The sequence below is a fragment of the Carcharodon carcharias genome, chromosome 16 (assembly GCF_017639515.1).
Source record: "Carcharodon carcharias isolate sCarCar2 chromosome 16, sCarCar2.pri, whole genome shotgun sequence".
Lineage (NCBI taxonomy): Eukaryota > Metazoa > Chordata > Chondrichthyes > Lamniformes > Lamnidae > Carcharodon > Carcharodon carcharias.
In genome coordinates, this window is record NC_054482.1 from 70,896,639 (window position 1) to 70,913,256 (window position 16,618).

At 44.7% G+C, this 16,618-nt stretch overlaps 1 protein-coding gene across 1 annotated transcript in view; it reads right to left on the minus strand.

Annotated features, from left to right (window-relative positions):
• Positions 1–706: 706 nt before the first annotated feature.
• Positions 707–16,618, minus strand: part of agbl4 (AGBL carboxypeptidase 4) — a 1,082,368-nt gene continuing 1,066,456 nt past the window's right edge. The window contains exon 12 of the mRNA XM_041207821.1: positions 707–886. Coding sequence (XP_041063755.1) covers positions 707–886 — 180 coding nt within the window. The remainder of the gene's footprint in view (positions 887–16,618) is intronic.

Sequence of the window (16,618 nt, forward strand, 5' to 3'; positions counted from 1 at the left end):
TGTTATACACTCCAACCAGTTTTTCATTCCATTGAAGGTGCTCATAACGCCCCCATGCCAAAGTTGCACTTCAGTCTGATATGCCAGTATGTTAGCTCAAGTTTGAATAGGACATCATAGTTGTGAACTTCAAAACTGATGGCTTTAGTTTTCATAATGCGTAACTGGAGGAAATTGTGTCTCATTCGAGCCTGGACAAGCAGTCTGACAACACAGAGGGAGTGAAGGGCTTGATAGACATGGAAATGTAGAGCTGGAAGTTCTGTGTGTACACATATACATACTTGAATTTGAAATAATGCCTTGAGATGTTTGACAATACTAATTATGGACTGATATTAACATTGAACACTGAATTTTCAGACAAATTTCCTGGGTTTAGTATATTATCCAGTAAAATTAATATTGATTCCCAATGGAAAAGGTATTAATTATTGTGGATAATTTTGATCAAATAGACAGGTTTCTTAAACCCCAAGTAGATAAGTTTCATCAAGCAGTTTTACAATTTGATTTATATATACTTGTTACCATTCACCACTTCACTTCATGAAGATATTTTCAAGGCAGCAACAAAAATAATCAATAGTTAATGAACTTAATTTGATTAATTGATAGCTCATTTCTTGCGCTTAAACAACCTCATGCTTACTTTCTCCCCAACAGTAACTATATCCACCCATAAGATAACATCCAATTAAACTCTTTATATTAAAAGGATACAGGCTTCTTCAGTGTAAGGAACTGTGCTGGTAGTTCCTCCCACAACATAACTGTAAAAGGAAACTTCCAGTGTATAGCAGTAGGAAGTGTCATCCAGAAGACCACCAAGGAAACGACGTCCTGTGCCTGCTTTCACAGCATCTCGATTAAAGCAAGTACTAGACTAAAAATGAAACATTTGAAAATTAAGGATTTAAAAACAAATCAATGCAAGTAATGTTAACATGAAAAAACAGTTGTATTGCATATTGTTATGAAATCAATGGCAATTGAATTATATTCTTTTGTAACGAAAATATCCCTGTTGCAGAATTCTCGTTGCAATACCTTTTAAAGGCAGAATTGGAAAACACTGGAGCCTAAATTCGATAGCCCCTGAAACTAGGCGCAGGGATTGCAATGCACGATTAAACTACCCCTGTTGACTATAATGCAGGCAATATGTCAACTTCATGCTCCCTCCTGTTTTAAATGAATTGAATGTCCAGTCAGCGCTATTTGCATTGTTGATTGGCTGGACACCTGAGCGGGGGACCGATGTTTGAAGTGGCTAGCATTGTTTGTAGCTAATCAGCACCTCTTAAAGGGAGGTTCATTGTGGCTGGAGCAGGTGTTGGCAGTCATGTAGGAAGTGAATCTGACTTGTGAACCATTGAATAATGGAACAATATGGGAGATACCAGGTTCTACGGCTTTCACATGCTGGACTGGGGGCCTTGGGGAGGGGTTGATCAGTAGGAGAGATGTCCTGAAGGCTCTCCAGACACACATTCAGAAGGCAATGGGACCAAATAGCCATGGAGGTCAATGTCAGGAGTCAAGCTCCGAGGGCTGGACGCGGTTCTGCAAGAAGTCCAATGATGCAGTTAGTGAATGCACCTTTAGATGCCATTTCCCTCCAACCACACAATGGTTTCAGACACTGCTTAATTCACCACACGCATAAAACTCACTTACCAACAATCTCTATCAATCAGACCTCGTTCAAGTTATTCATATGCTCCAACATATCCTTTCACACCTAGCACTGCTGCAAGCCTGACACCCACATTTCACAGCTTTCACACACTGCCAGCTACTCAAGCATGATGGGCATATATTCAACTTTAGTGAAGGTGTAAATACGTTGCACTGCACTCAGTTTCTCTTGCACGACAAGGTGACACACAACAGGTAGCAGCAAGTGCTAACTGGGGGCTAGGGGGGTGGGGGGGGGGTGTTGGTGGGGGTATGGTGGAGGAGGGGGAGATGGGTGGAGACGGGTGCGCCTACATATCCTGATCACAACAGAGGAGGTGGTGCAGACCATTATTGCAACTCCCTTTGTTAAGTCGGAGGCTCTGAAACTGTCAACGATGATGGTAACCTCATACTTAATCCTCCTATTCACATCCCACCTCCCCCTCATCCAAAATTCTCTTCAGATTTACAAGCTGCAGATGGTGAAAGCATTTGCTTCCTACTTTAAAGCCCCTCCCACATCATAACTGTACCCTTGTGTCTTTTTTCTTTCAGATACCTAGGATTTCAACCTGGCCAGACAGTGAAAGGACAACAAGAAGACAATGATGCAGAAGATGCACCGTCACGCAATTTCATGCCTACATAGCCGGAGGTAGGAGGCTGAACCTTTGCATGGTGAGACACAGGACACATGTGGCCTGCAACTAAGGCCGAGGGAAAGGATAGCACTTGCTGGAGGGTGAGGTTGCACATGAATTCTGCTGCAGAGAACTGAGATGAACACTTCTATGGGCCAGGCTATAGATGAACAATGATGGCTATGCACAACAAGATGCTTGCTCTATTGGGGAGCTTGCCAGAAAGCCTGCAGTCAATGAAGATATATGGAGAAGTCCAGCAACAACTTGGCACAGGCTTTGCACAGAGCTTGGAGCCCATCCTTTCCATCGTGGAAGTGGTGGCGAACCCCATGAGAACACTTGCGGTCCCATTCATGATGCAGCTTTTGATGGGTGATGCATCAACTTCCATTGCAGCACAAGCATGCAATGTATGCCAACATCTGGGCGTTGCAGTGGAAGCTCAGAATGAAGTCATGTGAAGTCAGCTTTCTGGCACACACCCTCATACATTTACCATGATGGCTGTGAATTACAATGAGCAAAAGGGTTTGCAGACTTTCATAGGAGTCCAGAAATCTGTTCCTACAACAGATTATTAGGATTGCTGAGGCATGACCTGGGACAGGGGCAGTGGCACCATGGAGCACAAGCCTGCTGTCCTCTCTAAGGAAGGCATTATTCATTCTCCTATACCTGCCACTCTGCCAGTGGTCTTGCTATTGCCTCTTAGCCTGCCAGCCTGGAATGCTGCTATACACGGCAAGATGATGCTGTTCGTAGTTGGGTCATCCTCCAAGACCGTATATAGGGTAGAATTTTCCACATCCATTGATATCAGGCATCATAGCGGGTGTGAGCAGACAATATGGCGGGAAGGCCAAAAATCTGTTTCACGATATCATGAAACCAGTTTGCAATCGTCCACTCTGCTCATCACATGTCTGGAACTTCAGTTTAATACATTATAAGGAACATATCTTTTTATTTCTGTTGGACTGTTGTAAAGAACATACCTTTTTATTTTCTGTTGGACTGTGGATTAAAATTACAATGGCTGCAGTTTGAAAGACATAGAACCATAGAAAAGTTACAGCACAGAAGGAGGCCATTCGGCCCATCTTGTCCATGCCAGCCCGAGGTCACCCAGGTGTCCTTTCTAATCCCACCATCTGCACCCGGCCCATAGCCCTACAGCTTACAGCACTTTAGGTGCAGATCCAGGTACTTTTTAAAAGAGTTTAAAGTTTCTGCCTCTACCACCAACTTGGGCACTGAATTCCAGACACCCACTACCCTCTGCGTAAAAAAGTTCTTCCTCATGTCCCCCCTACACCTTCTGCCACTTATCTTGAATCTATGTCCCCGGTTCTAGAATTCTCCATCAAGAGAAACAATTTTATCCTGTCCACTCTATCTATTCCCCTCATAATTTTGTACACCTCAATCAAGCCACCTCTCAGCCTTCTTTGTTCTCAGGAAAATAACCTCAAGCTATCCAATCTCTCCTTGTAGCTACACTTTTCTAACCCTGGCAACATTCTTTTAAACTCCTTCTGCATTCTCTCCAGAGCTATTACGTCCTTCCTGTAATGTGGTGACCAGAACTGCACATAATACTCCAGTTGTGGCTTCACCAGTGTTTTATACAGTTCCAACATTGTATCCTTACTTTTATATTCTATACCTCTGCCAATGAAGAAGAGCATTCCATATGTCTTCTTTATAATCTTGTCTACTTGAACTGCTGCCTTCAGGAACGTGTGTACTTGTACACCAAATCTCTTACTTCATCTACCCCTCTTAGTATATTCCCATTTATTGTGTAATCCCTGTAACTGTTTGACCTCCCTAAATGTTTGACCTCACACTTCTCTATGTTAAAATCCATCTGCCACTTTACCGCCCACTCCACCAACCCATCTATATAGTTTTGGAGATTATGGCTATCCTCTACACTATCCACTACTCGGCCAATCTTTGTGTCATCTGCAAATTTCCCAATTGTGCCCCCCACGTTCATGTCCAAATCATTAATATATTACACAAACAGCAAGGGTCCCAACACCGAGCCCTGTGGAACACCACTTGAGACAACTTTCCATTCGCAAGGGCATCCATTGACCATTACCCTTTGTTTCCTGTTACAAAGCCAACTTTTTACCTAGTTTGCCACATTACCCTGAATCCCATGGGCTTTTACTTTCCTGACCAATCTGCCATGTGGGACCTTGTCAAATGCCTTGCTAAAATCCATGTACATAACATCCACTGCACTACCTTCATCAACCCTTCTTGTCACTTCCTCAAAGAATTCAATCAAATTTGTGAGGCAAGACCTTCTTTTAACAAATCCATGCTGACCATCCCTGACTAGTCCAGGCCTTTCCACATGACAGTTAATCCTATCCCTCAGGATTGATTCTGCTAATTTGCTCACCACCGATGTAAGACTAACTGGCCTGTAATTGTTTGGCATTTCCTTTGATCCCTTTTTAAACAATAGAACTACGTTTGCATTTCTACAATTCTCCAGTACCTCTCCTGTATCTAGTGAAGATTGGAATATCATCCTCAGAGCATCTGCTATCTCCTCCCTGACTTCCTTCAGCAACCTCAGAAACAATCCATCTGGCCCTGGTGACTTATCAACTTTCAAGGATTTCAACCCTTCGAGTACTTCCTCTCTCTTTATGACTATCCTGTCCAATATCTCGCAGTGTTCCTCCTAGACTACTATATCTACATCCTCCCTTTTCTTTGTAAACATGGAGACAAAATATTCATTCAAAACCCTTCCCACATGTCCACTGGAACAGGATGAGAGATACATACAATGTTGCAGTCCTGGAACAGAGCATGCCATGAAAGAAGGATGCCGGAAAGGAGTCCTGAACCAAGGGAGCTGCCTGGCAACAGCCATTCAAATGGCTCCTGACCAGGTGATCAGATATTGTGTGAGAAGCAGTGCAGCAGAATAGCTCCTAGCCTGAAAGGAACAAGACCTAAAGCCTCTTTCTCCTCTGTGTGGGAGGTTCCAGTAATTCCACTATAATAGCTAGCTGGCTTTTTCTTTTCATATCTCTATAACCTGCTCTTACTGTCTGAAAACTCCTGTCAAGAGGCAAGGGGGAAAATCACTGTTAGGGCCATTAAAAGGCAAATGCTCAACCAGTGAATGAAAGATTGAAAGAGCTGGAAGACCACCTTGTGTCATCAACAAGAACTGAAAGGAATTTGGAAGACATCGATCAAAATCAACCCATTAAAACATGTACTCTGGAATTGGTGCTATTGAACTGTTTTATCCTACCCTTAAAATCCATGTTTTTGTGTGCCTTATGTGTCTTTTGTGAGTGTGTATAAGGATTTAAGAAGGGGTTGAGTTTAGGTTATTGAGTTAGAAGTTAGCATGTTTCTTTGTTTTGCCACTGGTTAACAACAGTTTGTTCAATAAACAGTTGTTTACTTATTAAGTTAACAAACCTGATGATCGTATTCTGTTAGCCTAAACTAAACAATTAGTTGAGTTGATCAAACTTTCTTCGCATTTATTGTGGCTCAGGGAACAGTGGGGCTTGATATTGCAGCACACTATCCCCAGTGGGTCGTGACAACATCTGCCCCGCTAGCCGGAATCATCCCCCACGTTGAATCATCCAGGCACTTGTTTCACAACAGTGTTTATAAGGTGTACACCTGGCATGCTGCACTCTGGGGGGAACTTGGAGGTGAGTGCATAGTAACGTTGCGCAGTGCTTACGAGGGCCGCCTTTTGGGCCTCAAGGTTGAAGCGCCGTACATTCAGGCAAGGGCACAAGCAAATCACTTTTTCTCAGCTGGCTGACAGTGTGGTGCCAGGGCAAGCAATGCACTGCAGTTGATGGTAGGACACAAGCAATTGTTGTGGGGTGGGGAGGGAAGCAGCCACGCATTAGGGAAACCCTTATATAAAGTAACCATTCCTCCACAGCTGAGACAGTTCAGGCACAGCCACATTGACAAGCTTGGAGACAGGCCCCTAGCGTATCTGCCCAATCAAGGCAGAGGCCTGAAAGTGCCACTAAGTATTCTAGAGCACTTCACCCCTCGGGCACAGACTGCAAACTAATGAGCATTTTAGTGGACTGCAGAACAATTGGACAACTGGGCATGATGTAGAATCTCTTTGTGAAAGCTGGCCATGGATCAGACACTGGTGGAGGCGCTCACAGCCTCGCAATGTCATCATTCAGGTTTGGACCAGTCTCCCTCATGGTTCAGGCTAACAGAGCAGCCTTGCAGTGTGGGTTAGGAGAATGCCTGTGCCTGAGCTGAGAGCACAGCATGCAGTTCAGTGGGCAAAGCTGCCACCAATCAGGCAGGTGGAGTGGGGCAGTGGCCGGTGGGGTTTCAGGTAGCCATGCAGCGCACTAAACTCTGACCATTCAAGTGGTGGCCAGCAGTCTTTGGGTTGCATTGATAGGTTTTCAGACTTAGCCAAGAGAGGTTCTTAGAACACCCAAGCTAATGTACACCTCTCTCTTTTATACTGCATCAGTTGTATCGAGCCTGGTGATCTCACTGTCTGCCTCATGGCTTATAGAAAGAAGAGATGAAGGAGGAGAGCGACAGAGATGCCTGGCTTGGCAGAGGGAGGAGCAACACCCTCAGGAAGAAGGGGTGGCTGGGGCTCCTGTGCATGCTACTGAAGAGCCACAGTGAGCCATTGCTGGTCAGCGCCTACCTAAACCCAAGGTCTATAGATGGTGCCTGTCATTCCTGCAGTTGACTGAGAACAAATGTCACCGAAGACTGTGCCTGACCAGGGAACTGATCGGTCACATCTGCCACCGGCTGCAGAATTTGGCACCATGGTGTTGTGAAACATGTCCCTGGATGATCCAATGTTGGGGGATGATTCTGGCGAGCTGGGCTTATAATGATGTGAAAATGTATTAACATGAAGTTTCCGAGGTGTGGCGACGGGAACATGGAGTACATTCACTGCCAGTGGCCATGAAAGTGACAGTGGCGCTTAATTTTTATGCCAGTGGCTCTTTTTAGGGCTCCACAGGTGACCTCTCTGGGGTATCTCAAGCCTCCATGTATAAATGGATCCATGAGGTCACAGGTGCCACCTTCACGAAGGTATAGAACTTTGTGAATTTCGTACAGGATCAGGAAAGCCAGGAAGTAAGAGCTCAGGGATTTACCCAGATCTCAGGTTTCCCACAGGTGCAGGGTGCCATCGACTGCACTCACATGGTGCTCAGATTTCCATGGGAACAAGCTGTCAACTATGTTGACCACAAGGACTTCCACTTGCTGAATGTTTAGCCAGTGTGCAATCACCACAAGCACATCCTACAGGTCTGCACACATTTTGAAGGGAGTGTCCATGACTCCTACATTCTCAGTAGGTCTCAGATTCCTGACGTTTACCAGGGTCCACAGTGGCTGCAGGGTTGGCTCCTCAGGGACACGGGCGACCCACAGAGCATGTGGCTGATGACTCCGGTACAGCGGCCTCTGACTGCAGCAGAGAGAAGGTACAATGATGCTCACGCTGCAACTCTCACCTTGGTGGAGCAAACCATCGGAGTGTTGAAAATGAGGTTCCGCTGCTTGGACCAGTCTGTTGGAGCCCTGCAATACAGTCCACAGAGGGTGTCATGCATCGTCATCACCTGCTGTGCCCTTTACAACCTGGTGCTGCAGTGGGAAGAGCAGTTGGCTGAGGAGGAGATGGAGGAGCTGCACGTCTCCTTTGATAAGGAGGACGTCAACAGGGATGAGGGTGAGGAGGTCCTCAAAGGCAAGGATGATGGCGATGAGGCCATCGCACTGGCTAGATGAGGCAGGCGTGCTCGGGAGGCCCTGATGGCTGCTGGATTTGTGGAGGATGATGGCAACTTGCAGTGAGGAAACACCATAAGATCCTCACATTGCAGCTATGAATGTTTGACTCCTGTCTGGCTGATGGCAGCACATATACCCACTGTGATAAGGCTTCTGTCATGGAGATGCAGTGGGAATGTCCATAGTCCCTACATTCCAGAAGGATGATGACAACATGCAGAGGGGACACTCCAGAGATCCTCATGTAGCTTATGTGAATGTCTGACTCATGTGTGGCTGATGGTAGATGGCTTGGAGATGCAGTAGGGAAACTTCAACTTTTCCTGATCCTATGGCATCCTTCAGGACCACACTGCACACTGTCACCAACATAGTTGCAGATGAGATGGGGTGCCAGCTGCACCTCAAAGGTGCTGGGAGCCAACAGAGAGAATGAGGGAACTCAGCATCCCCTGGCCCAGGACATTCTGGCAGCAATGATAAGCCCCATCGAGGTGCTGGCATGACTCATGTGACCAGTGACAGTGAAGGCACACCATCAGTATGCTGGGAAGGCTGCACAAAGCACAGAGAAAAGGTCCTAGACTGAGACACCTGCTTTTATCATGTGCAGGGACCAAGGTTTCTGAGCGACATGAACATTGCTTATCAGAACAAGGAGCCATAGGCAAGGAGACATTCTTGGGAGTTTATTTACAATAGTGAACATTATGTACAAGCTATTAACACACGTCCCAATGCTGTGCAACTAATGCTTCTTAACTTTCCTAACCCTGCCGCTACATCTTGGTGCTCTCCCGACATCCACAGCAGAGGTGGAGGCAGCCTGCTGACTGTGACGCCCTCTCTTGGATGACCTGGATGGGTGTCCTCTGGACAGTGGAGACCTGGAGAGCTCACCCACATCTTCATTATCCTCATCCTGCTTTCAGGGTCCTGCAGTGTGGCAGTGACACGCTCCTCAGCCTGTGGAGTTGAATTTGCTCGGGACACAGGAAGAGGGGATTCATATGGACTGGAGTCACCTGGATAGATGGCCCCAGGGTGTGCACCTGCTGATTCTCCTCCCTATGGGTGCATGAGGGCCCCCCGCTTACTCCTTGAGGAGAAGGGCAAGCTGGAGTGAGGTTGAGCTGCTCTGCACCCCTCTCGCATTGACGCTGTTGGAAGTCAACTATGGTGTCAGCGATGGAGTTCAGCTTGCACAGCAGTGCAGGACCAACGTCCTGGAGCAAGGTCTCAATGGCAGCTGCCATCCTACCAGTGTTGACCTTGGTGCATTGGCATGCTGGCGTTATCACTGAAGGCACACTGAAGGCAGATGGACTCTTCGTGTCTTGCAATCTGAGGAGTGCAAAGGACATCCCTTCCTGATGTTCCCGAGCTTGCCTTTGCAGCTTCAGCAACTGAGGTATGACCAAGACCAGAGGCTCCTCATTTGACTCGGACTCAGCAGATTACTGGCCTCCAGCAGTCCTCTGAGTGCTGGAAACCTGGGAAGTCCCTGCGGCTGCCCTCTATGGATCAGACAGTGTGATGTTCTCGCCAGATTGTGACCCTGTGCCTACTCTCAAACTAGGTCCCACTGATGTGTATGTATCTGTGTTGATGGAGGGTGTGGGTGAGCGCTGTGATGGGTCTTCAATGACGGTTTCAGCAGATTCCTCTTCTGAGGTGTCTTCGGGCCTTGAGTCGAGGACCTGAATCGTGGATTCCCTCAGCTGTTTCCCAGATGTGCTTGTGAAAACAAGGAGAGATAATTAGTGCATGACAGTGGCCCATGTAACAGGGCACATCACTCACAGCATGGTTGTCTAATGGGTGTTGCACTGCTGGATCTTCACTTGGTTGAGCACCGCCAAATTCACTGTCAGCACAGGAATGGTGCAGATCTTCAGCGACCAGCTGTATGACTCTATTTTCAAAGTCTGTGAGGACCTTGATTTCAGGCATTTCGCCATCAGTCTGTGACCTCACCCTCTTGTTGGGTATCAGCTTGTCCTGCATGAATAGAGATTGAGAGAGTGTAAGCAGGCCAGATGATAAGTATGGCTAGCATATGTAGGTGGTGAATAGTCCCATGGATGGGATGAGGACAATGAAGGTATGTGTGAGAGAGTGAATGGTGATGACCCTTGAACTGGCAGTGAGTGAAGCTCATATGAATGTGTGATGGGTTTGTGAGTGTGTAAGTTCAGAGTGATGAGAAGAGTGATTTACTCTGGCGGAATAGTGGAGATCATTTATCCTCTTTCGGCACTGGATGGCTGTCTTCTTTTGCAGGGGCATTGGCATTGACCACCACTGCCACCGCCTCTGAAGCCGGATTGGGGCTGCTGCTGTCCCTCCGGTGGCCAGAGTGCACATAGAGGACATCATGGCGGGCCTCCACAGTGTCCAAAAGGCGTTCTAGGGACATGTCACTGAATAGAGGCTGCGGTCTTCTTGCTTTTTGGGGCCATGTCTTCTGTGCAGCCGTCCTGGGCTGGAAGCAAAGAAAGGTGTGTGCATGGCTACGCTTTACATATGGCGCCTGGCGTGAGGAAGCAGTGAGGTGGTGATATGGTGGCGAATCAGAGGCCACCCACCAGCAAAAGGGCGTGTTTCCCCAGGGTGCATGATTAATGAGGCAGGATTGGGATGATATGGTTTGAAAAACCGCCATTGCGGCCAACAGGTAAAGTGCTCTTTTTCCTGCCAGCTACCGCACTTAGTGCAAATCTGGGCAATTCCACCCACAGTCTTGCATACTGAAGGTCAGCAGCCTTCCAACCACCATGCTAAAGCCATTGGTGAAATACTGTATAGAAGGTCAAGGACAGGCAAAGGCACATGGAAAACTAACTTGTTCAGTAAATTGGTTTCTGCGATGAAAGGGTTGTCCTATGATGGGAGGCTGAATAAATTGGACTTATGCTCACTGGAGTTTAGAGAATAAGAGGTGATCTCATTTAAACATACAACATTCTGAAGGAGCTTGACAGAATAGACACTGACAGGTTTTTTTTTTCCCTGGCTGGGGTCTCTAGAACATGGGAGCACAGTCGATCATTTAAGACTGAGATAAAGAGAAATTTCTTCATTGAAAGGGTTGTGAATCTTTGGAATTGTCTACCCCAGAGGGTTGTGGATACTCCATCATTCAGTACATTTAAAGATAAGATATCAGATTTTTGGTCTCTCAGGACATCAGGGATGTGGGGAGCAGGTGGGCAAGTGGAGTTGAGGCAGAAGATCAGCAATGATCATATTACATGGTGGAACAAGTTTGAGGGGCTATTTTGGTCCACTTCTGCTCTTATTTCTTATATTCTTAAGACAGGCACTAAAATAATGCACAAGGGTGATTGGTTGACTTTTGTGTGCAAAATGGAATTATTTGATTTGTTAATTTGGTTTGAAACGTTTACTTTGTGGTGGTTTATATTTTTGTATTGGGGCCAAGCAGACGCTGTGACAATCAGTGACAGAGGGAAGGTGGGAGGTAAGATGTCAGATTTCTGATGCATGAGGAATTGGGGTTCCTGTTCCTTCTCCTCTTCCACATGCTCCAGAGCTGTTTGCCATATAGCTGGTGGCAAGAGCTGCCCCCACAAGATAGTGTGATTGTGCAGCATGCAGCAGACCAGCACGATTCTTGATGCCCACTCTACTGAGTACTGCAAAGCAATCCAGGCAGCAGAGGCATTGTTTCAATGTGTGAATAGTCTACTCTATCACATTTCATGTTGCAACAAGGCTTTCATTGTATGCATGCAGCACGTGTCATCAGCCACGTGGATACCTTTTATTGTCTAGTAGTCACTCTTTGGTTTGCTGTGGTAGCTGAGGAGCATGAGGAGGAGGAACAGGAAGAGAGGAGACAACCAAGACAGCCCCTTTCTGTTCAGGCAGTCCATAAAGAACTCAACTGAGTATGATGCCAGTAACCGTAACCCCAATTTCCCATTCACTAACTGTCCCACATCTTACCGTTCCTCTGTCACTGATCATCATAGCAGCCAGTTGGGCACAATGCAAAAATAAAAGCATCACAACATGAACATTTCAAACCAAATTTATAAATCAGATTATTCCATATTACACACCCTACTGCTGCAGAATAAAGGCATCATGGCAACTGCTAGGATTCTGGGCATTGACCTGCATGATTCTCTGCCTATCATCACACACCAGCTGGGAGTTCAGTATAGAGCAGAATTAACATGCAGTGCCCGCAAAGCAATATCCATGCAGTCAATAGCATCCTTGCATCATGGGGAAGCTTGTGATCCTAGTAAAGCTATATGCTTGCTCCATCTGCTTCCTCTGGCAAAAGAGAATGAATGTAGTTAACTCTCAGTGAAGAGAGAGAGCATCAGTGACCTCCCTTATGAAACACTGTATATCAAATTGCGAGGTGTTGCAAATATCTCCAGTTCCAGCCTGGAAGGAGTTAGATATATGAAAGTTCACAGCTCATGACAATGTGGTCCTTGCCCTGTTCTATGGTTGCAGTTGTGGTTTCAGCAGGTGGCAGAATGCAGCAAAGACATCCTTATTGAAGCACAGACATCTCATACATTGTTCCTCATTGAGGTAACAGAATTGTTCCTTGAACACTCTAGACAGATACTGCCTCCTGTTGAAAATCCTCCTCTCCCTCCTCTCACCTGCAACAGTTTGTCCTGTTCTGCGTGACCTCTGTACATTCCCCAGGTCACACAGCATTCTAAAGGAAATGTCCACAAGTACTTCCATATCTGGGAGCAATTGGTTTGCGCAGAAGCTTTGAAGTAAGCAAAACTCCATGACCACCTGTTATACCACTTTCCACAGACCTTTACAAATTTAAATAACAACAGCTGTACAATCAAAGCAACAACCGGAAGAAACAACCAGCAGCTAATCTGTATGCAGTTGATGATTCCTTAAAGTATCACTGGTGGGGGGTTTTATAGCAGCTGAACGCATATTGAATGCTGATTGACATATCTCAATCTCAGTTTTGCACCGTGCATGTATTTTGTGTATGCTTAAAAAATATTGTCCAAAAATATATATTCCTTAGAGTCATCATGGTTAGTGAAAATGTTGTATTTACTAAACTGTATAACTGATATAAATTTGTGATCAGTAGCTAAGACAACAAGCCTGTGTGGTGAGTAGCACAACTCACTTTTGCCAGCATTGCTTGTTAGTTACGTAGTCTGTAACACCCAGAGGTTTAATTTCCATAAACCATTAGTCCTAAAACATATCTTCTACATCTAATCTGCCCCAAATAATCATTGAAACAGGACACTCTTAGCCATAAAGTTGATAAATTCATATGCTATTCTGAAATATTTACTGTAGTGGAATTTTCAGATACAAATATCAAATGACAAAAATTATACAGTATTTATTCTTCAACTCTGATTTTCTTTTTGCTTTAATCCCTTTTATATATTGCCATTTCTACCTCATAACAGAAGATCCAAGAAGCTGGATAATTAGAAATGTCAACAGATATTTGAAACATAATAGAAGCCAGGTAAACAGTTCTATTCTAACCGTTTAAAATGATGTTGACATTTTACCGAACTGAATTAAAAGGGGGATTTGATATATGTAGCAGGCATATTTGAAAGCAGTTACTGGAGATTCTAATTATGATGATTCCCACCAACTACTTTGATTAACATTTTCTATCTATTCTATTTACCTTTCTATCATTAATTTCTGTTGTTGCTTTTTCAGTCATATTGTGCCATATTCATCTACAAGGTAATTTTATATGGTAAACAAAATGCAAAATGGCAATATTTGGATTATCAGAAGATAATTAAAGAAATTATGCAGATCAATCTATTTTCTTCAGTCTGGTTTATGGCAATTCATATTTATTAAAGTAAAGGTTTTAGTTAATCTAGTTCCTAAAACATTTTTATCTTGCTGCTCAAGTAATAGCTATTTAAAAAAAGACATGATTTTATTTTAATATACTTTAAAAAAACATTAAAATATTCTCCATCATGTATTTCAACCCACTGGAATTTTTTGTTTTAATTGCTGCCCATAAATATGTGTTTTAGGAAGGCCATGCTTGAATTTGTCACAGTCATTGCTGTAGCTAGCAAGATTTTGATTTCTTCAGGAATGAATTTTTTAAATGTTATTCTCTGACACAAATAACATGTCACATGAAATATAACACAATAATAAACAACATGAAATAACATTATAAAATTTATGATGTCTCTTTATTTAAAATGAATTCTAACAGTTGGTGGATGACAAATCCAGTTACTTTTTGTTTTATTATTCCCTTGGGTTAGATATCCTCTCGGAAATCTCCAGCATACGTTGGCAAAGCCAACATGTGGTCAGACTTCAGAATCTAAGAGGGAAATATTCTTTTAAAGAATGTCTTCTGGTGTAACTTACTCAAAACTGTGGCCCCCTGGAGATAATTTTGGCAAAAACTGAAAAATATTTGTCTAATGATGGCAATCTGTCTAATCAATTATAGCAAAGGTACAACATTTAAAAATGCTTTAATTTTGATTTATATAACTAAGATAAACAAAAAGGTTTCAAGATATTCTACCAAAAATTATATAATTGAAAAAAACATTTGATTTTTGTGATTATAAAGATTATAAATGTTATATAGGGGTCACAATAAAGATTAGAATAGACTAAATTCAAACAAGTAAATTCTTGAGTTGCTCAAATGATTGTCATTGCAGCATTATGGTTAATCCAATCTCCATAACGTCCTTAATGTTTCAAGTTCATATGGCCCTTCTTCAGAGCAGAAGAGAAGTGGGAATGCTAGACCTGCTGAGTTTTTTCAGCACTTCCTGTTTTTGTTTCCGATTTCCAGCATCCGCAGTATTTTGCTTTTATCCATATTGTCCTTATTGTTTTTAAAGAAAGGTAGCATCACAACCAGACAATGCAATAAAATATATAAACTGTTATGCCTTTTTAAAAAAAGCCCCCAAATCAATTTCAAACAAAATAATGCATAATTCACTTAGATACAGTGTCAGCAACAATTTGTACCATAAAGCAGTCTTTGATGTATCTATTCAATTCTCTGCTCTACAGTGAACTGACTGCTGGTAAGCATGTAAGTAAAAACAAGGCAATTTTAATGGAGACCAGGATGGGTGTGGCAGCTAGAGGTGAGGCAGACAGAAAAATATTCATTCTTCCTCAGTTTGATACTCGGATGATTTCAATTATGACTGTCATCAATCCAATGCCAAAACATGGGCTGAATTTTGTGCACAAGGCATGGATCTCAACAGTGGCACTAGAAAGAGATACTGTTGCCGTATCAGCAGTTATGTAGCAGCCAATTATTGGCCTGGAGGCGTGGGGCCCATCCAATGGATGAAGGGGGACAGGCAATGAAGTGCTTCACATCATTGATGCTATCCTCAAAGGGCTGCCAGCACTGCTGTGGATCCCCTCAGCAACAGTGCTGAAGAACACTGTGGCTGCAACCTAAAATCCTCCATGCTTGTGGCTGCACTCTGACCTCCTCCAGCCCTCTGGCTGCACTCTGGACTCCTCTATCCCTCTGGCTGCACTCTGAACTCCTCCAGCTCTGTGGCTGCACACTGACCTCCTCCGGCACTGTGGCTGCACACTGACCTCCTCCAGCCCTGTGGCTGCACTCTGAACTCCTCCAGCCCTGTGGCAGTGTTGTGAGATTCCTGAACACTTGTAGCTCAGCTGAGGACCCAAGGAATGGCCTGGGTGTCTGCAGCCACTTGCTGGAAGGAAAGCACTGGGTAGCCCCATGATCTAGTGATGCCTTCCGGCACATTTTCCTCCAGGCTGCAAGGACAAAGCAAGGCACTGCAAGGAAATACCCTCCTTCTTGACCAAACAAGACTGGATGGAGATTACAGAGGAGGTCCGTAGCTGTGCGGTCCCAACACCCACCACCCGCCGCCACCCCGCACCCCCCTCCTCACCCCCTTGCCAAACTGGATCAATGCCACAAATTGAACAAATACCTCTTTCACTCCATCAGGGCAATTCCTCCATACCACTTTCTTCTTTGGGGTTTTCCTGTGGCAATGTAGGCTGCTGCGCAAGATGAGGAGGAGAGTGACCGCTCAAGCATTGCAAGAGGGTACAGCATTAGCAAATCCTTTCTGAATCATGGCGATGGCGTGGCGACAGCCAGCCCTGTTTCTTTGCTCACTCCCACTACGCTCCTTTGGAGTGGATGTAAGGAGGAAGCATTACTGAGCCCCCATCACAGGCCAAAGGGCTGCCACCAGCATAAATGCTGTGCTAGTCTTGATGAGAAAACCGACACTGTTCCTCCTTCTGCTTGCAGGATAAGTGGACAAATCATAACAAGAAGGATGTGAAGACTCGTGGAGGCATCCAAGATATTAGTACTCTGACAACTGCAGAGAAGGAGCTGCTGCCTTGTGGGCTGTGGCACAATCGCAGGTGGTGAAACAGCAGTGTTAATCTAA